Source organism: Oreochromis niloticus, linkage group LG11 (genome assembly GCF_001858045.2).
Source record: "Oreochromis niloticus isolate F11D_XX linkage group LG11, O_niloticus_UMD_NMBU, whole genome shotgun sequence".
In the NCBI taxonomy this organism is placed as follows: Eukaryota; Metazoa; Chordata; class Actinopteri; order Cichliformes; family Cichlidae; genus Oreochromis; species Oreochromis niloticus.
In genome coordinates, this window is record NC_031976.2 from 11,596,582 (window position 1) to 11,622,576 (window position 25,995).

Consider the following 25,995-nt stretch of genomic DNA (forward strand, 5'->3'; position numbering starts at 1 on the left):
AGCATCAGCTTACAAGCATATCTCTTTTTTTCCCCTCACTGAATTCTCAGACTACATTATTTATCTCTGCTCTTTGTCTTTCCTCTGTTTTTACTCCTGTCCTGACATGTCTCTTCACACCATGTCTAGGCTCCTCACCCACCCAGGAACACCTGGATCCCAGGCTTGTGTGAGGGTGTGTTCACTGATCACACAGAATAGTTCTCGCTGTTTTAACACAAAGCTAGGTTAAGGTCTGATTTCATACTGTTGAAAAAGTTTGTGTTACAAAAACTGTATTGTAAGAATAAAAAATGCCTTGGCGTGTGTCTCTTCAGATGTTTAATGTGTGAGTGCATATGTGCCTGTCTGAGTAGATTTGTGTCTGTGTATTTGTTGGATGCGTTTTCTCTGATCTCCAGTGACATCATCACCTGTGTCTCTGTGGCGACACAGCACGCTTGTTGCTAAGAAACGGGGTTAGGAGGAGACAAAGAGGGGGCTGTGGTGGGGCACATGATAAAGAAACTGGACAGTCTGACAGGAATATGGAGACAGGAGGGAAATCCCTCTAATGTCAACTGTTTCTATGTTTCTTCTCTTTTTCTCTTTTGAAAAATAGAAAAAAAAATTCAATCACTTCTCACAGTAAAGTTACTTCTTCAACAGGAAGTTGTCTTTCTGAATATTAACAAAAAGGATCCCAACAAATTCTTTCTTCTGAGAGGCATTTGCAGGTTGGGGGGGATTGACTGTATTTTTTATCTGGAGGAAGCTTGCAGTGAAAAGCTGAAAGTGAAACTGTGAATTTCACTTCATGTTTTCACAAGCACATAGTTTTGAATTTCCCATCATGGTTAGGGGCTATTTATGTGTGCATGGAAACCACACGTAAACATACCTACTTATCAAACCTTCATCCTTGCTCTCCAGACGCCCCACCACCTCCTTATCCTCCATGTGTCTCCATCTCTAGCCAACAAACCCTAACTCAATAATACTGATCTTAAAGTGATACGAGAGGTGCTCAAGGCAGACAGCAGAGGACAGGCAGACGTGTGGCCTTTCAGAAAGACAGCACGGCTGTCTCAACAGTCAGTTCAAACAAGGAAAAACGTACCTGAGATCAGACAGAGGAAGAAAGAGAGACGTGCACAGATATAGACAATGCTGTGATCTGTATGTGTGTGCGTTTGAGTAAGAGTCTAGTGATGAATGATTTTTTGTTTTACAGTTATTTTAAATACTCAGATCTAAAAATGCGGAGCTTCTAACCTAAAAAATCTCAAGAATTACCTTGGAGTAAAAAGCAAGGCTTGAAACATTACCACCAAAACTTTTCCCTTCTGCTTAGTAATTCTCTGGCACAAATATCACTGGTCACTGATGACGGGGGAAAGTATCTCGATGAAATCAATCCTCCAGGTAAAGGAAATCCCACAAAGTTTTCCCACTGAAAAAAGGTCATGATGAAATCATCAGCTTCCAAGGAAATTCTAATGGGTGTCTAACCAAGCTGGAAACAAACAGGGACTAAAAGATAAATAAATGTTCATGTTTTTGGCTTGAGCACTGTAAAAGGTTACAATAATTGGACATAATGTGCTTTGACATTTTTGAGACTGTGTGCTGAGACATTTCAGCTTCTGGAGGTGAGAGAGGACGAAGCTTCAGGACACTTGTGAGGTTAACAAGCAGCAAGGAAAAAAACAGGACAATGTCGACTGCATCCTGCCGCGGCTCACATATCCATATGCAAATATCCAAATATCAGATCAGTGAACGTTATATCTGCTGAGAAAGTAAAATTACAGCTAAGTTGATTAAAAGAGTTTTTGTGTGAACTGAGTTTGTTGAAGATATTTTGCATATACATGAAGGGACTGAACATGATAAACTGAGAGGCCAGAGGAAGATCAATAACTCTAAAGACTGAGAAATTATATTGTTTTAAAAAAGATAATAAATGCCTATTTCTCCAAAAACGTATTGTTTTAAATCTAATTAGCATTTTGTTTTTCTGTAGGTCTCTGCAAGTTGTTACTCAAATATGAAAGACAGACAATTGTAGTAAATCCAACATGATACATTCCTCATTTCCTCTCTCTTGCAGTTTCCAAGCTATTAGCAGGATCTTTGATAGAGATTATCAGAGCTCTGAAATCAATGAAAAATAATTAAAAAGCTTTTTTCTGAAGGGCAGACACTTGTCTGAGGGTGTAAATGTGTGTTTGAAAGAGAATGTGAGTTTTCTGTATAAAAGCATGTTGTGGGTGATGGATCTGTTTTGATACATTTGAACTAACTGACTATGATACATACAGCGCTTAACAAATGTATCAGACCACCTCCCAGTGTAAGGTTTATGCTACAGCTGCTCTAAATGAACAGTAATGATAATTACCAGTATCATGTTTTATGTTTCTGTAATGGTTAATCCACCAGTATGCCCACGCTCTTTAATCAAAATGATATTTCTAATTTTAAAATATAATTATATGTATAATATAAATACGAATTGTTTTTAAATTTACAGTTTTACAAATTAGAAAAAAAAAATTTAACCATATTATTATATTTTGATTAAAATGCCAAACAACAATTATTTACTTGGATACCCGAACAAAAAAATTAGTTTTAGTTGTTTAATGTCATGCTTTAATTTCTGACTGTTTAGAGAAGTCCAATGTGCCGGCTCAATATTAGGTATAAAAATGCAGATCCAGTTCAGTTAAGTCAGTAATTTTTAATTAAGTTTTTCACAGATTTCTTCTTTTGTGACAGGTGGTCTAATAATTTTGTTAAGCACTCTATAAAGAGAGAATGAGTGAGAGAGAGATAGTGAGCAAGAGAGAGGGAGAACTAGAACAAGCACTCAGAGAGGGAGCCAAACTTTAAAACTGAAATCTTTTAAATTAACTGTTGGAATGAGTGAAATGACCAAATGCACACATAAGGCTTTTTCTAAGCAAATAAATGAGTTCTGCTGCTCACTTCGGGCAGGATGCTGCTTGGTGACTCATCCACTAGCTATGAAGACATAGCTGAAAGTAACTGCTGTGATGTGTGTTTGTTGCCCAGGGTGGTGATCAGGACAGAGAAGACACACGCAGATGTTACTTTGTTGACTAGCACGGGGAGTAATAAGGGAGTTTTCACATGAGGACAAATGTGGTGTGACAGACAGACAGAAAGAGGAAGAGATACGTCTAAGAGCTCGTGTGTGACAGTTTGTGTGTGTGGGAGGTTCAGGTGGCTAGAAATAATTAGTAAGAGGAATCAAAAATACACGTGTACACGCAAACACTGCCTCACACACACACACACACACACACACACACACACACACACACACACACACACACACACACACACACAAGGTAGCTTCCAGGCACAGCCTTCAGTCAGATCATATGATCTCAGGGTGACAGCTGACCTTGTATCCCACATGCAGAATCTCATGACCCTGCGGCCAAGCCAAAACATTAGAAATGCATTTTACATAATTCATAGGGGTCTGCTGAAAAATCAGCTATTTTTTCTAACTTCATGTGGATTTCCTAAAATGCATTTATGCTGGACTGACTCACCAACCCTGCCTCTTTTTTAGCATTCAGATCAAAAAAGATATGTATTCAGTAAATTAAATTAAATTCAGTGGGTTACATTCAGAGACCAGATTTATTAAAAATCCAATATCAGCACACTTAAATAACTTATTCTTAAGTATGGTTAAGTTTTGACAACTAGAACAATGCAATTAATGTCCAAAAAATGCTGACATCATGGTTTAAAAATAACGATGGTAGTCAGTGATACCCCTCAGCCTCCTAGTAGATACACCTAAGGTGTCAATTTGAAACTCCAACGTTGTTTCGTTCTCGACTTATCACATTCACAAGATTTTTCGGAACACTTGACCTCTGACCCCTGACCTTGAGTTCAAGGTCACTGAGATTCCAACTTATCAGAGATTTTTAGTAGATTCTCGTTCTCAAGTTATTGCATTCTCAAACTTGGGTGTCCACACCGTTCACCCGCCTGGCAGGCTGAAGACAATACCCCATCAGCCTTTTATGGTTGATGGGTAAAAAGGTGAGCTTGAACTGAGAAAGCAATCAAACCCGGGTTGCAGCTATGTCACATGAACAGTAAACTACTTGGCCACCGAGGGCTGGCACTGGGCTTAAATCTTTTAACACAAAACCATTCAATGTGAACTCCGTTGCTAGCAATGCATGTAAGATGTCTACCAAATATCTAACTATTGCACAACTAACTGCCTTAGTTTAGTTTGCAGTTAAGTTAACATTTCAACAAGGTTTTAAATTCAAATGAATTAGGAGGTGGGTCAACATTTTCACTCAATTCACAGCATGTTCCTATTAATAATAAATTGTTTTAGACACATAAAATGTTTCTATTGTTTGTCAGGGTTAAGAAACTGTCACCTTGTTAAATCCTGAATGCCAGCTGCAGCTGCTCAGTCCTTCCCAGTGCTACCAGATTAAAATAATGTTTCTGTTTTGTCTGGGGAGCCTTAGCCTTACTAAATTTCAATGTGTTTTACTGCAGTACACTGTAGTTCAGGCTAGCTTTGGTCTGTAGTACAAATCATTCTGACTGTGAGACAAAATTGGACAGACACTTGAACAGAGTGACAGGCAGATAGAAAACCAACATTTTTTCCCTCTCTGCCTTGCTCTCTCTGTCAGTCTCGTTTGGGTGAAAGTACACGTTATTTTCAGAACAGCAGCACAGCAGAACTGACTCTGTGTTTGTATAATTTATACACATATATGTATGCGTCTATAATTCCAACATGTTAAATCTGCAGGGCTCTCAAATTACAAATATAGAACAAAATATGCGTCCAATAAAATGTTCATGAGCTCTGATGAGCGTGTGTGTGTGAAAATGTCAGTGTGTTCACTTAAGCTTTTCTGATTGTCCGTTTGTGTGGATGTTTACTTACTAGTCGTTTAATAATTTTAAGTGCTGTACGTTGTGTTCGGGGGGTCTCAGTGTGCATGCGAGTGCGCAGCACATGCGAGAAGCTGCGTAAGCAGGAAGGCGACAGGCAGTCAGGACCCTCTCCACAGTAAAGCTGGACCAGCAGTGACAGACAGTGAATAGACTCCTCCCAGATTTCCTGGTTCTCAGCAGACAGCTGCTTGGACAGATAATCAGTGAATACATGCAGAGATTAAAGTATAAGAGAACATATTTCTATTTTGGATACTCAGGTTCTGCATCAAGTTTGTGTACTGGACCTTAAAATCTGTAGAATCAGTAATGGCACTCAGGTACCTTTTGAATCCAAGTAAAATTGGCAGTCAACAAAACATAAAAGTATCCTGTCTGTATCCTCTGTCATTGTCAGTGTGAAATTACAACAAGAACCAAAAGATAGTAAATGGGAGAATACACAATGAGACTAATAACAATGTGGCCATACTCCAAGGGGAATTTCATACCTTTACTTCTCAATTTTACATTTGATTCATCTACATATATAAAAAAACACCCAGCACGCCCCTGCGGGCGGTTTATCCTTCAAGCTCGGGTCCTCTACCAGAGGCCTGGGAGCTTGAGGGTCCGGCGCAGTATCTTAGCTGTTCCCAGGACTGCGCTCTTCTGGACAGAGATCTCCGATGTTGTTCCCGGGATCTGCTGGAGCCACTCCCCTAGCTTGGGAGTCACCGCACCCAGTGCTCCGATTACCACGGGGACCACCGTTACCTTCACCCTCCACATCCTCTCGAGCTCTTCTCTGAGCCCTTGGTATTTCTCCAGCTTCTCGTGTTCCTTCTTCCTGATATTACTGTCATTCGGAACCGCTACATCGATCACTACGGCCGTCTTCTTCTGTTTGTCTACCACCACTATGTCCGGTTGGTTAGCCACCACCATTTTGTCCGTCTGCATCTGGAAGTCCCACAGGATCTTAGCTCGGTCATTCTCCATCACCCTTGGGGGCATCTCCCATTTTGACCTCGGGACTTCCAGGTTATACTCGGCACAGATGTTCCTGTACACTATGCCGGCCACTTGGTTATGGCGTTCCATGTATGCCTTGCCTGCTAGCATCTTGCACCCTGCTGTTATGTGCTGGATTGTCTCTGGGGCATCTTTACACAGCCTGCACCTGGGGTCTTGCCTGGTGTGATAGACCCCAGCCTCTATGGATCTTGTACTCAGAGCTTGTTCTTGTGCTGCCATGATTAGTGCCTCTGTGCTGTCTTTCAGTCCAGCTTTGTCCAGCCACTGGTAGGATTTCTGGATATCAGCCACCTCCTCTATCTGCCGGTGGTACATACCGTGCAGGGGCCTGTCCTTCCATGATGGTTCCTCCTCTTCCTCCTCTTTCTTGGGTTTCTGCTGCCTGAGGTATTCACTGAGCACGCTGTCAGTTGGGGCCATCTTCGTGATGTATTCGTGGATGTTTCTTGTCTCATCCTGGACTGTGGTGCTGACACTCACCAGTCCCCGGCCCCCTTCCTTCCGCTTAGCGTACAACCTCAGGGTGCTGGACTTGGGGTGAAACCCTCCATGCATGGTCAGGAGCTTTCTTGTCTTTATGTCAGTGGCTTCTATCTCCTCCTTTGGCCAGCCTATTACCCCAGCAGGGTACCTGATCACGGGCAGGGCGTAGGTGTTGATGGCCCGGATCTTGTTCTTACCGTTCAGCTGACTCCTCAGGACTTGCCTGACCCTCTGCAGGTACTTGGTGGTTGCAGCTTTCCTAGCGGCCTCTTCATGGTTCCCATTCGCCTGTGGGATCCCCAGGTACTTGTAACTGTCCTCTATGTCTGCAATGTATATATATATATATATATATATATATATATGCAAAGGCTGGAGGTGTGTCCGCTGCTCGGTCAGCCTACTTTTCCACACAACACTCGATGTGTCAAGTGTAGTGTCTGTTTCCATCCCTGAAGACTTCTTTTTTAATCCCCTACAGTCTCCTCCTCTTTCGTCTCTCTGGCGTAGACTTCCCAGAAGTGTGCTGCCTCATAGCACCCTCTCTTTTTGGCCTAAGTACCGAGTACTCATATAATAATGTACTAATGACTACTAAATACTCAGGGGCAAGAACATCAACATGTTGATGAGCATCCCAGCTGGTGTGATCTCATTGCAAGGCGCCATATCGTTAATCACATATTTATTTGTGTTTAGTGTCAGTGGGTATGGATGTTTGACTGGCTGCAGAGATAACAAAAGGCCAACATTGTTGCAGTGCTTATCTTCCTGTTTTTTAGACTTCATCAGGTTCTGTTATAGTACCAGCAGACACTGCACATGTCTGGGATTAATAACTGTAATAACGGCAAACTAATTACTTCAGTAAATGTAGACAATCATCAGTTTTAAATAGATACACAATATTCACAGAGCACACAGCTTTTCTATTTGAAGGAATTAGATGGTCCATGCATGGCGATGCATTTGTCATGCATGGACATGCACGCATTTTCGACTGTCCAGTTAACTCCTACAATAACAGAGAAACACATACATGGTGCAGTGAGATATTTCTCTAGATTTTAACACATTTAGTGAAGCTGCAGATGCAGCTGATTATTTTGCTGATCTTAATTGATTTATTTGGAGAACTAGTGTATAAGTAAAGAATCCTCTACTTTGAGCTGTATATATGACTAATCTTTTGGTTACTGGCACTTTTATCTAATTCAGGAAGCATAATAGAGATGGACATGTGTTAACACTGCAACACAGGGCTGGTTGGCCTGGATACAAGCAGGGAGCTGCTGAGGGCATTTTAGCCCAGGTGATATGTGCCCTATCCACCTAAGCATCAGCTCTGCACAACATAGTGCATTTAAAAAACATACACACACATGTATTATGTACAGGAACACAATTTTTGCCACTGTATCCAGCATATATTTACATGTATATAAACATGCAAGCAGAAACAACCATAAAAAATATATATGCATACAACACATTTACATGCGCAGACATGCACACGATCTGTGAGTGTTGGTCTCACCATGTGAATGAGGTGTGTGCTGAGTTGGCTCAGGGGTCTGTTGGCTAGGAGCAGCTTCTCTGCTGCCTCTGTCTCTGCTGCTGGACAAGATAGCCTCTGGCTCTATACACATGTGCAAAGACACACACACACACACACACACACACACACACACACACACACGCGCGCGCGCACGCACACATACACACACATTAAATCATTTATAGAGATTTGACAGTCAATAACGATGGATCCAGGGACCTGCCAAGACTTATTCTGACAAACTGAGACATACACAGAAAGACACCCTGATTGAAGACAGGAAATTGTTTTTTTCTACACACTATGTTATTCTAAACCTGCTTTAAGTTCTCAGGATAACATTAGCTGAACATTTTTTTGTCACAAAGTTATTTTTGCATCTCATTCTTAAGGCGTCATGTCTTTTGCCCCTCATCATTAGCACCTCTGTGACTTACTTTGGCTTATTTTACTTCACTTCCTGTCTGTAGTGGAACTTCAGGCCAATTAGTGATGGACTAATGTGATTAATAACAGCACATATTTTGTCTCTCTCCCAAAGTCTCTGCTACGCTCGTCCTATTTTTTCCTTCTGTAGTGTACTGTATATAATCTCTGACATGCTCCCTCTTGACCAACTGAGTAGTATTTTGAGAAAAGCGGTCAAGTCACGTCCTTTCTCCTTATCAGACCTTATTACCCAAATGAATTTGGTTTGGGCTGAAGTTTTCTTTTTAATGAGCTTTGCATTTCTCGCAGAATTGATTTCCGCTGCAGATTCTGCTTGCTGCCTTTTCCATCTCAGTCTCTCCTATCTCTCCATCCATCCTTCGCCTTTTTTCTGTCCTCTCTTTCACCCAGTCTTTTACCCTACCTTCACTTTAGTCCCCCCACCCCCTGTTCGGGCATTAATATGTATGTGCTGGGCTGGGGTGCACACTATGGGGAGATGGGGGCTGATGTGTGTGTGCCAATCCGATAGTGTGAGTGTGTATGCGTGGATGTGTATGTAGTGAGGCAAGCTGAGGACAAAGCCAGCGGTGATAATGAGGCCGCAGGGACATAGCCAGACAGGCCCCTCTGTGTATGCTTGTATGTGTGTGTGTGAGTGTGTGTGTCCCAGGGATTCAGGACTTCATACCCTTTCTCCTGAGTCCACAACTTCAATATTGCAGTTGCTTAAACCTGCTAGCTTCCACTGTATACTTCAAGGGGCACACACACTCATAAACACACACAGACACATGCCTTCAGGGACGTGATACAAGGGCAACATTTTGAGGAAGTACACTTTGTGATTCTGTCGGTGAATCCGCACTCACCAAAGATGAAGTTGGCAAAAAGTGGTGAATCACTGTAGGACATACATGAGCGTAAAAGGACCAATTTCACCAGATGAAGCTAAAAAACCTAACAAATAACAATAATTTTGTATTATTTTTTAAATTAAGGCTTGTGGCTCTTTAAGGATGTCTTTGCAAGGACCGTTGAGCTTTCTGAAAGTGTGTGATACTAAAATTATGTCTGGATTCCTTAATATTTAGTTTTCTTTAACTTTCTTTTAGGGGAATGGGACCATAAAAATATCAAAAAACACACTTGATTAAATTTGGATGATCTCCCTTTCATTATCGCCTTCTCTGGTATGTCCCCAGTTTCTAGTTTGGCTGCTATTTCAGTTAAACTCCCGTTATTTCCTCTTGTACTTGCGCCTCTGCAGTGTGCACTCTTCAGGAGTGACTCTTTAACTGAAAACTGCTGGGTTGTAGGTGGAGAACCAGCTCTCATCACTAGTGATGATGTTCCTGACATGCTAGTTCTTGTTTGTTCTATGTGCATGTTTGAGGACCATGATGAAATCACAAAGGGACATCAGTCAGCTGTAAAGTTTGTGTTCATCAGGTGTGTCTGAGTGTTCATACCTGCAGGGCAGAGCGGACAACAACTGATGTTTGCTTAAGGACGTTGTGAAGCAGTTCCAACAGAGCTTGTAGCACAACGTGGCCGACCTTCCTTCCAGCATGCTCTTCTCTATCTAGATGAGCAAGTGCAGCTTCTGAGAGGGTACAAACCACCACCTCAATAAGCCCTGTGTATTCAAGAAAAGTGGAGAAGATTATATCTTAACTATGATTTCTTAGTTTTCTTGGGTAACTTGGTAACTTGTATCTTTGTAGAGCTTTGGATATGCCCAGTGCATTCTGGGGAACTTGTCAGCCTATATAAATTGTTAACCTACTAAGCCATGAACATAAAAAAAAATGAGGATAATAATATAAGAGAACCTAATTAAGGATGGATTTGCCACTTTAACTGCCAGAAATCTTTTAGCAGTTTAATACAAATTGTATCAGCTAATACATTCTGTATGTCATAATTATCTATATATTATATGTTTGTCTTTTTGAGGGGCCCTTTGTGTTCACGATACACTTTGTTAAACAAAGAGAAACAAAAAGCAATTCATGCTTTCTCTTTAACAATTACATTATTAAATTCACAAGAACATGTTTAAGTTCATGTGAACCAAAAACATTTCTATAGCTGGAAAAAAATTAGACTATACCCACAAATATCTGTAACTTCAGGCCCTGATTCAACTACAGAGCAGATTGATTGTCTATATACAAGCTTAATTCAATTAACATTTTGTTATTACCTATCTGCACATCAGAGAAATATGACATATATATATGAATATGACACTGAACTGTGCAGGGTTACAGTCCCTCAATGAGAAACTACATAAGGGCAACAGAGGCAGCAAGACAACCCACTACACACTCATCCAAAAACTCATTCTTATCTTTTTTTGTCTGTTCTCTCACCTCACTCAGTCTCTCCCTACATAACTGTCCAATGTACAACATGAGGTTGTTACCTCTTGCAAAGCTATGAATAGCACCTACTAAAGTGCAAACCCATGTTATATCACTATTAAATTTAAAGTGACACAGAGGATAGTCACAGTGAAGACTGGATAGATTCTGCTCAGACTAGGTGAACATGACACATGCAGTGCTCATAAATGTAACAATACCTAGACAATCAATATGCCCAGATTTGTCCTTCTTTTCCACTTCTGTGCACAAAAACGTAGTTATATAACGATGTGTATTAAATCATAGTCTTCACTAGGGACAATACACCCAGTTTTGTTTTCCTCTTCCAACAGATCTTTATTTAGACTGTGGATGTCGTGTGTTTATTTTTGAGAGTGAAAGTGCAACACTGCAGACACTAGAAAGCCATTAAGTTTGCCTGCTGTCAGCGAGATGTACTGTTACACTGTCAAACAATCTCACAATTAATTAGACAAGCTGCTCTACTTTTGACTGTTCAATCAAAAAAGACTTGTCCTGTTAATGCAACTTGACAACACAGTCCCACTTAGATAGTTTTTGTGTATTATGCTGCTGATACTTGCTGATTATTACTACTCACCAAGTGTGCTCTTTTTAAAAAGACAAGCTTCTGTTAATGACTCCTTAATGACAAAAACACTAAAATGACCTTAACAGAAGCTTTTTAAGGGTGGTCAAAGGTGGAAAAGCTACAAAAGCATATGCAAAGGTATGCATCAGCTGGCACTGAAACAAGCTGTCTGCAAACTGAGTAAATGGACAATCTGTAAATATCACACCAAGACCGCAACATGTAATCTTTAAGAGGCAGAAAAAAGATGCATGACTGACAGGAAAACACCTGCAGAAAGCTTTACAACTTGCTAACTCTCTCACTGACTAGGAATGATGTTAATGGAAGGTCACAAAGGCTGTCCAACAATAAATAAATAAAGCAGCATACTTCCAGTTTGCTTGTGGGACAAATATTTCATGGACAGATGAGACAAAATTGGAACTTTCTGGCAAAAATCCACATAGCTATGTTTGGCCTCGGGGCCTGATGGAGGGACTGATTAATTCAAAATTGTATCTTGAACTTTTAAAAGCACAATTCAGGGCAACAGTTCATGACCTAAAGTTTAGGAGAGCCTGGGTGATACAAGAAGACACGGACCCAAATCACACTAGTAAATAAACAACAGAATGGATGAAAGAGAATGAAAATTCATGTTTTGGGATGGCCAAGTCAGAGTGCTGACCTTAACAAGTGAGATGTTGTGGCAATGATGAGGAAAGAGCTGTTCATTGAAGACATCCTAGAAATACGGATAAACTAAAACAGTTTTGTAGGAGGAATAGTCCAAAACTTTCTCCACATTGTACAAGTCTAATGAGCCGCATCTGCCATTGCTGCATATTTAAAAAGCCTAATGTAAGTGTTTACAAATGGTTATGGTTTCATGAATTCTTCTTCTTTCCTGAGGGCCTTATGACATTTTACGTCAAGGTCAAGAGGAGGTGTTAAGAAAAAGATATGGGATGCAACAGTTTGCATATTTAACCCTAACCCTTAAACACAAACCTTCACCCCCACTTAACACTGCTTCTGCTGTGGCTCACTGCTTCTTGTCCATCCAACCAACCATGCTTCCATCACCGCCTGCCCTTTACTCCATTTGTTCAGCCCTTATCCTCAGTCATCCTGAGTCCTACATCTGGCTCTTCAAGCATCAAATCTGTTCTTTGTTATAAAGTTATGTTCTTGTGTCAAAATTCATATTAAAATGTAACTGTTCCATAACTTAGGATTAAAAAAAAGGTAATGGTAGCACCTACAGTTAGGTCCATATATATTTGGGCTGAGACAACTTTAACACAATCCCTTCTTTTTAGGGGCTCAAATGTAATTGGACAAATAACTGAAAATAAAATCATTCACTGGTAAAAATCGTTGGTATAATCAATCATTTCTAATACTTGGTTGAAAACTCTTGAACTCATGGACACCACCAGATGCTGGGTTTCCTCCTTTTTAACGCCAGGCTTTTACTGCAGCGGCTTTCAGTTGCTGTTTGTTTGTGGGGCTTTCTGTTTGAAGTTTCTAATAAAATAAACTCCTGGGTTCCTTTGGCTGCATGTTTTGGGTCATTGTACATCTGTTTCTCAGTGCCATTGACAGCCATGCACGCTTGAGCCATCACACTGCCTCCGCCGTGTTGTACAAGATGATGTGGTACGCTTTGGATCATGAGCTGTTCCACGCCTTTTCCATACTTTTTTCTTGCCATCTTTCTGGAAGAGGTTGATCTGGGTTTCACCTGTCCAAAGAATGTTTTTCCAGACCAGTGCTGCCCTTTTTAGATGTTTTTTTTTAGTTTTTTTTTTAGCAAAGTCCAGTCTAGCCTTTCTATTCTTTAGGCTTATGAGACTTGTTTCACCTGCATGGAAAGCAGGTGAAACAAGTCATCCTTGTTTTAACTGCATGTTGTCTGTTCACAGCAAAATCTTCCAAAATGCAACCACCACACCTCATATCAACTCCTTTATCTGATAAAGAAGGAATTGCCCACACCTCCCATGAAATTGCCTTTGAGTCAAAGCCATTTCATGGCCAATTACTTTTGGTCCTTTTAAAAAATGGGTGGCTGAAACTTCTAAACCCTTCATCAAATTTGAATGGAGACACCCTCAAATGAAAGCTGAGAGTCTACACATTATGTCCACTATATAACTTCTGTTAAGGTCATTATATAACTATAAATATTTTCTAATTATAAACCATTGTGGAAATATTTATCTTGGGAATAAACACAACTGAGGGCTTCGAGCACTCCTGTCTCCAAAAAAAAAGAAAAGAAAGAAAGTTGTACATATAATTAATAGATAATTTTTTTGCTGATTTGAATTATGTGTACTGTAACTCTATGTGACATTTCCTATGATAACAGACCTTTGGACCACACAAGCTTTATGCTTCCAAGTCCTCCATATCTCAGTTTCAAATATAACCTGCCCGATATGCCTTTTCTGCCTGATGGTTACCCCTAATGTTAATGTGAACTGACTTTAGGGAAAAAACATGTAGTTAATGATGTGTTATTTATGTCAGTTAGCTACCGAGTCTGTTGTCCAAATTTATAGCATAAACAGAAAAATCTGTGCTCCTCAAGCCATTTTTTTCACCCAGCCTGCTTATCTGATTTTATTAGCATTATTATTGACTGGACACATATGGACACAGTGTGAACTATTAGAGAATGCATTTAGACACCATTTGGAGAACTATGCTGAAACCAATTTGAAACGGCAATTTATAAATGCAAATTGAAAGAAACTAGATAACATCGGAGCAGAAGAGATTTTCTGAAATATCTCAGTTTCTTACAAGGGTCAAGAGAAATAATGAAAAATGAAGTGTGATGGATTTAACCTTGAGAGGCACCACAGTGACTGTCAAGAACTCTGAAGACAAACAGAGCCCCTGAGGAGCTCTTTAATTAATTAAAAGGATAAGCACACTTTAACTGACACTCAGCCCAGGACCAAACTCAAGGTTCACTCAGGGTGCAAACATTTCTGAACCGTTGGGCTGAATTTCTGAGCTCGACATGCTCTAGATGTGACCATTTCCTTATTAAATAACAGCCTGCATGCCAGTGTGCCTGCAAAATAGGTCTCAAATTTATTCTCAGCAGAGAAGCCCTAGGCTTTATATCCGTGTATGATCAGATTACAGCCTAAACTTTCTTCCTTAGTCTGCTGCATGTTTTCAAATTAAAGCCGATCATCCACTATCACCTAAAATATTTACTCTGTTTAGAAATCTCACACTAAGGCATCAAGTTATTCTTCCCTCTTGCATCCCAAAATCTCTTCTGTTATCAAACTGTCACTCATTTGAACCTCCAATTTTCTCCTCTACCGTGTTATCCCTTGCTGTCTCCAACCCAGATTCAACACATTCTCGCTCTCTGTGTGTCCCATGCTTCCCTCTCTCACCTTCACACTACCCTTTTTACCTCCTATTTTGCTTTTCTGCCTCCATCATTTTCCATCCCTTTTCTCTCTCATGCTTTTGTGCCATCTTCTTTTTTTCCTCCGTTGTTCTGTTCTTCCTCTCTATCTCTGTTTCTCTCCCTTTTTGCTTCCTCTGTCTTCATTCCCCAGGGGGTATTATCTCAGTCGGAGGCAAATCTGCCCAATTATAAACCTCATCTCCCCAACTCTCTCTCTCTTACGCACACAAATATGAGGTTCTCCTGCATTCACTGCTGCACACACACCCTCTCCTCACAGATACACAGAAGCATAAGCACAAAAAACCCACCTCCCTATTTTGCTCTTCTTCACTGTCTATTTCACTGCCTCCTAACACACACACAGACTCAAATACACAGACATGAACAGGAACACCACCCTTCCCCTCCTCCCTCTGTCACACCTTAAAAACCCAATTATACACGTTTCCTCCCTTTTTCTCTTCTTTCCTTCTCTCCCTTTCCCTTCATTCTTGCCATCACCACACTCATCTGGAGGGAACCGCAACGAAAACAAGGGAGAAAGACGAGAAGGCAGAGTAGGAGCCCAAAATAGAGGAGATAGGAGAGGGTAAAACTGGGAACAGATGCGAGGAAGGAAAGGAGATGAGGGGCCAAGATGTGAGCTGAGCAGATTGGAAAAGTGGCTGATAGCACGAGACAAAAAGGAGAGTAGGAGAGTAGGAGAGGAGGGAAGAGAACAAGAGGAGAGGAGTGGAGATAGCGTTAATTGCCAGGCCAGTATTAGTGCTGGGTTGACAGATTCTTGTTGAGAGAGGCGCTGATTGGATGATAATGATGCTGACTACTAGACTGCTGCACTGCTGACCCAATGGAAAGAGAGGGAGAGGAGGGGTTGTTAGTATGCAAGCATATAAAGATGGACAAAATGAAACAGAATGATGAGTGGATAAAAAAGAAAGAAAGAAATGAACACAGTCCTCAAATAGAAACTTGAGAAAATGTGTGTTATTGTGGTGTTGCAATCACACTGTTGAACTGTGGGTCCCGAAACATTTATACACACACACACACACACACACACACACACACACACACACACACACACACACACACACATATTCTGGGCGGCATCCACAGTGTACCGAAGCTTTGTGCCTCACTATTCTTTCCTCCTAATTAAAGTCCTAATCCCCAACTAACTCTTCATGGCCAAAATAGGCCTAAACTAGACTTCTGAAAAATGTCCTCACACCAAGAGAACAAAAAAGATAAATTTGACTTCTCCCTAAGGATCCCCTGGAATCACTTGCAATTGACAGGAAAATCTCAGATTATTCACAGTAGCTGAGAGACAAAAAGCATGGCCTCCGCCTCAGGCACACACAGCCAAGGTTGCTGACCTGAATAAGTATTAAACTACAGAGGGGTCGGGTATCAGGGATGTCAACAAGTAACATAATCACTAATGTGAGCAGAATAGATGCCTTTCGATGACTAAGTGTCCTTGATAACAGTACATATGTTACAACACAATGCAGGAAAATATAAGAAGAATTTAGGACCTTTTAAAGGAGAGAAAATCTGGATCTTTCTCTCCATGAGGAATTCAGACATACTCTACCTTGTTGATACAGTGGTTGCTGTTCCTGGATTGTGCCCTCACTAAGATTGCAGAGCAAAACAACTGCGTTTTGGACTATCCCATTGGTAACGTTACTTCTATTGGCCTAGAAAAACAGGAGACAGACACAGGATAAGTAAATTACAGGTTTGCTTATAACATTTCACATTCTACAATTAACCCAAAACAGCTAATATCTAACATGGTTTTGTCATCATTTTGTTATTTATACTGCATATACTGTCTTGAGAACACAGTTAATCATTTAATAAAGTAGTGGATTGTTTAATTAAAAAAGGTGCCTTTATTTATTTATTTGTTTTTAAAGACTGAAAGTATAATCTTCACCTCCCTCTTACCCGTCCTATTTACTCCTCTTACTTCATCTTTCTCCTCTTTTCAAAATATTCTCTCCTCCCTCCTACAGTAATTCACTTCTCTTTCCCCCTTCTGCCCCCACTTCACTATTTGATCCTCTCTGAGATACACCAGCTCTGCCTGCAGGGTTGGTGCACATCGGTGTGATCTGTGTACGTGGTGATAAGCCTGGCTGGTACTCATCATGTGCAATTGCCTGCGGCTGGAGACAATGACATCAGTTTGTGCTGAGGACAAACTGCCTGGCAGGAGCCACAAATGACAAAGCTAATCTATTTTGATCTTTAAAGACTAAAAAGCTATAAAAATACTGCACTGTACTGTACGTTCTCACTGAAAGCATAAAGCTGACAATGGGCAGTGAGGAACGGCAAACCAAAGTTTAACTTGGACCCTGCACATGAAGGGATAAGTATCTGACTTGCGTAAGCGGTGTAGCTGCACTGTGAACACTTTCAGCCAGGCAGGATTTGTTAAAGCATTTACTGCAAGCAATCCCCTCTGATCAGTCTTTTGCCACCTCAGGCACGGCTAACACCCCGTTCAGAGCCCTGGTCTAACCAGCATCCTGAGGTCCTTTCATGTCTGGAGCAGAACTACTACATCATTTAGACAAATACAATTAGGTGAGTTTCTCCATGACAAGCGTGATCGCCAGCGACAGGTGTAATCAATCTACATCAGAGAGTTTCAGGGAGTATAAATCAATTCAAATGTGAGCAATATAGACGGCACTAATGGATCCAGACATGACTGGTTCAGGCAGGAGTAAACAATCAGGAGACGAGTTAATCAGGCTGTTGGACAGCAGTGTTTAAAATTCTGTATCAGCTAGCTGGGGCTGGACAGGCAGCCATGCAGAACACTGATTATTAAGTGTGCATGCTTTTGTGATTGCATGTGTTTGTGTGAAGCATAAATTAGAGCTGGTTTGGTTGTACTGTGTTGGTGGGTGCATTAAATTGTTCGCATGCAAAAAAGGGTCAGGTGAAATGGTTTACTGGAAACACTGTTATGGCTCACTGAGAACAGACGAGTGCCATGTGTTTGCGTGCAAGCCCTTGTACATGATCTAAATAGCAGAGTTCATCTTCTCACTCTATTAACCGTTCCTCCTCTCTGCTGCTGACCTGCCAGTCAATTACACCAGCCCTCTAATAGGTCAACCCTACTCAGACTAATTTACATAAATATTTGAGGGTTAGATGGAAGGAGAGAACAAAAAGAAGGAAACAGACATAATAGACTGAATATAAACAGAATAGAAATGCTACAATAATACAAACTTTGATGGGCTTATTTTAAAACTGCACTGAACTTACTGACCAGTTTGACTAGTCAAGTGATTTAGATACTGGCTTGAAAACTAAATGATGAAACATCACTGGTTTCTTACCATAATGAGCTGAAAGACCATTGGTAGGATCCTACTACGTTTGATCAACCTGAAAAGGAGAAGAAAAAGAGAAAATACACTTTAGGTAGCAGCAGAAAAATAAGGGCAAGGAATTAATTTAATGTTTTCAATGTGCTGTTCAGGCATGCTATTTGCACACACTCACACACAAGCAGATAAAATTGGCTATTTCATCTTCATTAAGGGTGGAGTTCTGGTACAATGACTTCTGTCTAGTACCAGTGGAATTGTGAGAAGAAAAAGAGAAGAAGCGATGCGAGCAGATGAAGTAAAAGCAGGTGAGAGACAAGAGGGAAGGACATGGAAAAAGGGGATGAGAGTTTAAAACAAGATAAGGTTAGAAAAGATTACATTTTGCAAAGTGGAGAAAAAAGAGGGAAGATTAGAGAAGAGGGGTGAGGTGGAGGAGGAACAAACGAATGAGAGGAAAGTGGAAAATAAAAAGGAGTAATGTGGATAAATCCACACTGAAAAGCTTGGGGGGAAAAGGCAAGAGAGACAGTAGAAGAAAGATGGAGGGAGGGAGATGGATGTTTATATTAACAATGACATTCTGTCTACTTCTTGATTGATGTTCTTTAAACCACAATCAGTTACTGAGTGGGTGGAGTGTCTACATATATGCACACACATTTTGTTTATGGGTCTCTGTGAATTAGTAAGCAAGAAAGCATTCAGGCAGTAATGTGAATAAAGCTAGCAAAAATCAGACAGGTGTTGATATTCTGACGGTAACAAAGCCAGCCCACTGATTTAAAAATCTGTCCTCGTTCTAACTATGATTTATAGGTTTTCCAGCAGGATCGTTCAACCTATGGAAATGTGGATTTACACTTAAAAAATTGGCCCTTTTTTAAAATTAGCAAACAAAATGTTCCACTTCATTACAAATATGGGACAGCATTTTATTGGTGTGATGCTTCTAGAAACTGAAAACAATGGCTCATTAACTTGGAGGCTTTTTCATTAAAACAAAAAAAAAAGTCAGATGACTGAGTAAAAAGAACATCTGAACAGCAAAGAATACCAAATGATCATCTCATTGTTCCATCAGATACTGAAGTCCTCTCACCTACCTTGTAACCAAGGGCCAGAACAAAGCATTTACTATTCTGCACCACAAAAGTATAAGCACAGTGTAACATTAGCTTTAGTTGCAGTCACTCAATCTTCATACTCTTTACTGAAAACAATCACTGACTACAGGTGCAGGAAGCTTGTAGAAATGTGAATTTAAGAAACGTAATGAATTACTGTTATAGGTTCTCTTTACCTGCCATGGTGATGTATTTTAATGTACAGTTCAACCTTTTAGAAATGTGTTAAAGAGTGTGTGTGTGTGTGTGGGTGTGTGTGTGTGCATTTGTTATTGTTTGGGTCTGATTGTTTGCTTGTAGATGTGATGGATGGCCTCCTATTAGAGAGGTGACAGGCTCAGAGATGAGAGGACAGGCCAGGCCAGCACAACATGATAAACTGGACCACCTTTAAACTACCAGCCATTCATCAGGACAACAGCATACAATGAACAGGGTTCAACAGACAACCTATAATAGGAAAACACAGACGAGACTACGCTGCACTGCATCATCATCACATCACACATTCACTCAACAGCTGTTTTATTAGAGGTAATGCAATAAATACCACAGTATGCGCTGATTAACCTCGGCTCTACTCTAGTTTTAGATACTTCATGTCAGCTGCACAGCTTTGTAAAGCTAACAAAAATTCAAAATGAAACCTCGTTGCACATAAAGAGATGATAAATACAACGAAGTAGATAGCTACAGTCAGGGGATTATAATTAACAGCACTGACAAATTATCTGATATCATAATGCATTAGTACTTGCCTAGAGAGAAAAATTACACGTTTTTCTAATAACTACCTAAAAAAAAAAAAGACTTTTTTTTCATTTATTTACAGTGGAGAGTAAGACCAGTAAAACAAGCTGTTACAGGCAATTACAGCCTTTTAGCCTGAGAAAATGACCACTTTTGTGTTAACAGTTAATGAATCCACTTTACTTTGGAACAGAGAGATGTTGGTGTCCAATTATCTACTGCAATTTGATATAATGGATTTAGACTCATAGACTGAGTCTATGAGTCCATATTAAAAGAAAAAAAAAACAGGCAGAAAACATGAGTTGTTTAAATATAAAATCTTATAGAAATAAAAACTATAAGTGTTAAACTATGACAAATACTACCTCTTTACTTGGTTGATAGGTATGCGTGAAAATAGCACATCAACACATGTGGCATACAGGCATGCTGAAAAGATGGCTGTAAGGAAATTGAAAATCCATGGGCAAACACATATGTAACCACACAGCATGAGGTTCTCCGGCTAAAGGTCATAGTAAATGTAGTTGTTTGAAGGTGTGTCTGGACTGTGATAATGGAGAGAGAGACAGCAGGCTGCCTTCCCAACGTTAATGTCCCCAATTTACCATCTAATTACTGCTCGGCTGGCTTCATAGCCACACTTATCTAACCAAGACCCAGGCAATTTAATTTCTGATTGTATAACCGCAGTGATGGAGGGAAAGTTGTGGAGAAAGGGCACAGAGAAAAAGAAAAATGTGGACTAATGTTAATAAATTAGAGATGGTGAGAGAATGAGAGCGAGGGAGGCAGAGAAAAAAAATGTAAAATGTTGTTAATAATGTCAAAGGAAAAGAGTGCGCGCGAAAACAGATGTAGAGGAAAGAGTCCTGACACCAATTTGAAAAGTTCACGTCACTCTACTTGTGTCTAGGAAAAAGGGGGATGAGGAGAGGTGGTGGAAGAGAAGGATGGAGACGAAATGGGGTAATATTACTGATAAGAGAAGTAGGGGCATACTCGGCTGTGAGGACGAACTTTAAACTCTAGGAGTAGAAGAGGATGGGATGGATAGAGATGGAAGGAGACTGGCATAACAGTGATTAGAGATTTGCTGAACTATTATTGCTGGAGAAGATAAAATGTGGAAAGAAGCTGGGACGGAAATGAGGGAACCACAAAACAGAGGTTTAATCATTGTTCCAAATTAATACTTAGTGATTAAAGATGAAGGATTAAACGTAAATCTCTGGATCAGCTGCAGCATTTGACCAGGTACATGTCCATGTCCAATTTGTGTTCCACCAATATGAATGACTGCATTTCAAGAGCTAAAATAGAGTGCCTTACACAGAGTCAACTAAATCTAAAAATATTGAGAGTATTGTTGAAGTAACAACTACAGTTTACAACATAGTGTTCCTGAGCTGAAATGTGTATCTCATAGTGTAAACTGCACACAGTTTTACAGTTTTCTCCTGCTCTTTCCTCCAGTTATCTTCTGAGCCAGGTGACACACATCTAATTATACTTTCTAACGAATTAACACTTCTCCTTTATTCTCAATCCTTCTGGCCTCATCAACATTTTCTTTTCTCCCAAGTTTCTCCTTCCTAGTTCCTCCTCCTATCCTTTTTCTGGCACCTTTATCCACTTCCCTTCCTCAATCTTTCTGCCTCCTCTCTTTTCACCCACACTTTCTATCCCTGCCAACAGCTGAGAAGAGAAGACAGATGACCAGAGAATCAAGACTTACTGACAGCTGCTGTCAAAGCACATCTATCAAACACACATACATCATCGTGCACACACATGTGTACACACACACACACACACACACACACACACGCACACACAAGTGAGTCATCTCATGGCTAGACAAGGAATCAGCAAATTTCCTGTGCAACAGTAACACATCATTACCACTTTTTATTTGGGTGTCAGATGACTGCTTTTTTAAGAGATGTTTTTTAAATTCCTGCATAGTGAATTACTTCCACATTATGCAGTAGTGAATCTCACTTCAACACCAGCAATAATTTTGTCTTAGTGTCGTATATTTAAAGAGCGTGCGGCGCATTTTTAAGCAAAGCTTCTCTGGACTAGCTAGTGTGCCAAGGTATATCAGCACAACATGTCAAGTCTTTACACATCTCAGCTGATACAGCACCTTATGCCTGCCACTAAACTGATTACTAATGTAGAAAACACCGCCTTTAAGGGTGCTCAAAGGGTCTCATTGAATACAGATCACCAGCAGTGCTGGAGCTGTGAAGGTTTTGTTGCTATTAGCTCTGAATGTGCATCACCTACAACAAGCAAATAACCATTTGTGTATATCTGTGTACTGGAGTTGGCAAATAAATTACTGCTTATAATAAGGAGGAGTGTGCTTGTGTGTGTTTAAGACTGTGTGTGCGTGTGTGTGTGAATGATTCACAGTGCTGAATTGGGAATGAATGGCCTTGGCATTAAAACATTACAGAGTGCCTAAAATGCGCCTGTGTATATTTGTATCTGAACCTGCTAGGACTGCGAAATACTTGCGTGCTACCTATTCTGCATTTTGGAAAAAAAATAGAGAAGCAGAAAAATGGATTTAAATGGATGGTAGGAGTATTTTGTAATACTTTCTTTAATATATTACCAGTAAACAACATTAAGCTAATAAAGATTACTAGTAAAGTTAATATAGCAATGTCACAATGCTTCAACAGTCTTTGATGTCTGTGATTAATTGTGTGTGTGGCTAATGTGTTCACATTACCTGCAGGCCTGACCGTTGTGTTCAGTCATTGATACCAGCAGTTTGAGTGCATGGAGGGGTATAGGCTCTGGTGCTCGTAGAAGAGTCTCGTACCTAGACATAAACATGTCTGAGTACAACATTTGGCTTTCGAAGTCTTAATAATTAATGCACTGTTCTGATCATTAGTAAGAGAGAGTAAACTAGAACAGATCTGGAGAGAGGGGTGAAGAAGAGGGGGAGGGGAGAACTAGACTTATAATAGGAGAAGGAGAGAAAAGAACGTAGAGAGAAGCAGCTAGGGGAGAAACTGGGAGGAAGAAAGGAGTAACTGTGAGGAGGAAAGATATTGGTAGAAATAAAAGTGAACGAGGGGTAACCTGTGAGGCTATCATACAAGCATCTTTTTTGTACTGTGTAGCTATTTTTTGACTTGTGTAAAATGCATTGTCCCCTTTTCATAGATTGAACAATCTGTAATTGTAGAAGCATTTTACAAACTACAACATATTATAAAGAGGTTCGATATCAACAAATCCACAACATATCATTTATATTTGATATACATCTTCAAAAAAATCCCATTACAACAATTTTCCATTGTTGGACTTCTATACTACAGTCTCACAGACTTTTTAAAGATCAACTCTGAAATCATTTGTTGCAACTGAACTGTCTTTAACCTGGCAGCATCACTAATGAAGCTCTTTTGGTTATAATATTATGTTTATGTAAATTACCTGTGTCAGGTAAGGATTAGGTCAGACTTATAGTCTTGGTTGTAAAACAGTCAAGGGAAACTTTGCTTTAATGTGAACCTAAACACTCTAGCACAAAAGAGTGGGTAGAAATTACTTTAGTATTGTATATTACATATTATATTATATCTATCATTTAAACTGACAGTATGTCATTATTTTGGTTAAGCTGTAGTGATTTTAAAAATGTCATTCAAGGGGAAAGTAAAATGTATCTGTTCCTATAGAGACAGCAAATACAGGAGGAATCTAGAAACACTGAAGCTGCACTTAGAATAAACCAGACCAACCTTGAAAGGAGAGATTCAGTGATACACGAGAGTCCATCCCCTCTTTCCTCTGCCGCCTTTCCTTCCTTCTCACTTCTCTCTTTATTTTCCTCTGTCCTTTCCTCTTTTAACTCAGTATCAACACCATCTTGGACCAGCAGGATTAGACTGAGTTCAGACAACACCCTCAAAACAAACACAGACCACTCCACTGCACCACACACAAAGACAGGAAGAGAGAGTATTATTAGGAGCAAGTGTTTAGAATACTGTGTGTGAGTACCATGTTTACATATCTTTGTGGGGACCAAAAATTGCAAGTTTACTATACTTGTGGAGACCAACAGCCCTTATGGGGACAAAATCCAAGTCTCCACAAGTTTGAAGGCATTTTTGAGACTCAAAATGTGGTTTTAGTGTCAGGGTTAAAATTATGTTATGGTTAGGTGTAGGCTAAGGGTTAGGGTTAGGCATTCATTTTTGATGGTTAGAGTAAGCAGCTAGGGAAAGTATTATGTCAATTAGATTAGATTAGTGTGTGTTGGGGGTTGGGGTAGTCTTAGTTGGACAAGTATATTTCACATGATTTACTTCCATAAATGAAAGGGGACAATGGGTTCTGGGGTGACAATAATATGCATAAACACAAACATAAAGACACATAAACATAAACATTCTGAAAGAACTTGCTGAATGGCATTTGAAACTTTAGGATGTCACAAAACTTTAGATTAAGGATTAAAGAATGAACATAGTCTAAGGAAAAATCTAACACCTAAATCTCTGATTCTATAGGCCTCAGTTTTGCAGCAATAGGACTTGGGCACCCTGCAATCATTGGGTGGACCGCGAACTCCTCTGTATACTAAAGTATTTTATCATACGAAAGTATTAAGTCAAATGGAAGGCCGTGTGTCTGACAGATAAGGTTTGGCTGAAATTAGATCATGCAGTACCACCATAATAATGGCTAACAATCCTTTGGCTAAACATCCTTTTACCCTGACAGCTGGCTCTTTTGCATACTGACCCATAAAGTCAACACTGTAATGACTCATTCAGGTTCCAAAACCAAAAAGAAGCTGTTATTATTGTATTAGTGATATGGTAATTAATAAATGCAGATACCTATATTTTTTTTTAAGATTACTTTTTGGCATTTCGCCCAGTTGTGGTACAAACATAAGCAATGCTGTATTGCAGTTTTATCTACCTGTATCGCAATATCAGTGTGGAGCTGGCAGTATGCTAGTTTGTTAAATGCTGCAATATTTACAGATTGTTTAGGTAAGTAGTGAACTTTTTACTTGCGATACAATCATTCAATTCAATTCAATTCAATTCAATTTAATTTATATAGCGCCAAATCACAACAAAAGTCGCCTCAAGGCGCTTTATATTGTACAGACACATCAAATGATCTATCTATCTACATTCTCTCTCTTTTACTTTAAAGAAAAACCGAGTAACAAAATGAGCCATGTCTTTGGAGAATTATTAGAACCCTAACAAACAGGAAACAAGAAGAAAATCACTGCCTGTGACAGGCACTAAAGGTCCCCAGCCATCAGGCTTCTGAACCCGCTCTGCCTCTTTCCCCATTTGCCATTTCTTCCTCTCTCACTCTGACATTAACAATTCTTCCCCCATCTTCTCTCCCTCACACTCTCTTTCCTCTAGTCAAAAAACTGACCCCACCATTCATACCATTTTTGCTGAAAGCCATTGTTGTCAGAGGAGGCAGGATGGCATCCACGACCTTCAAGAGACATTAACAAACAAACAAAAAATGTTATACATCAGATACTGTATTTGATCCTGGTCACCAAAGAAGCAAATTGGTTTTAGTATTAAAACTGTAACAAGCTAGAAAAATCTGTTATAATCTAGTGTTTCACAAGGTCAGCTACAAATGATGTCATGGATGTGAAACAACTCAGGTTAAAACACTGAAGTGAAATAAAAATCCACTCCTGTGCTGAAGGCTTTTAAGAACAAGGTGTAAATATTAGTTCAGTAATGTCCCATATATTCTAATTTAAGGCAAATGAGGGTATTTATAAACATAATCATGGTCTTCCTCTAAACAGCTATAGAGTTAATATTCTGTACAACATCTCTAAAA

General features: G+C 39.9%; 1 protein-coding gene and 1 long non-coding RNA gene across 7 annotated transcripts in view; one reads left to right on the forward strand and one right to left on the reverse strand.

The window, feature by feature from the left end:
* Positions 1-25,995, reverse strand: part of ulk4 (unc-51 like kinase 4) — a 75,205-nt gene that overhangs the window by 8,284 nt on the left and 40,926 nt on the right. For 4 of the 6 annotated variants that reach the window (XM_025911793.1, XM_025911792.1, XM_019364557.2 and 1 more), the window contains 8 exons: positions 25,578-25,629; positions 23,892-24,081; positions 22,865-22,957; positions 18,245-18,293; positions 16,471-16,576; positions 9,925-10,091; positions 8,003-8,104; positions 4,955-5,149 (listed from right to left, as the gene is read on the reverse strand). In XM_025911793.1, coding sequence (XP_025767578.1) covers positions 4,955-5,149; positions 8,003-8,104; positions 9,925-10,091; positions 16,471-16,576; positions 18,245-18,293; positions 22,865-22,957; positions 23,892-24,081; positions 25,578-25,629 — 954 coding nt within the window. The remainder of the gene's footprint in view (positions 1-4,954; positions 5,150-8,002; positions 8,105-9,924; positions 10,092-16,470; positions 16,577-18,244; positions 18,294-22,864; positions 22,958-23,891; positions 24,082-25,577; positions 25,630-25,995) is intronic. The other 2 variants (XM_025911795.1, XM_025911796.1) reach the window with 2 other exon arrangements.
* Positions 18,203-22,221, forward strand: LOC112848262 (uncharacterized). The gene is made up of 4 exons (XR_003222287.1): positions 18,203-18,329; positions 18,450-18,543; positions 19,663-19,896; positions 21,701-22,221. It is a non-coding gene; the product is annotated as an uncharacterized LOC112848262 (long non-coding RNA).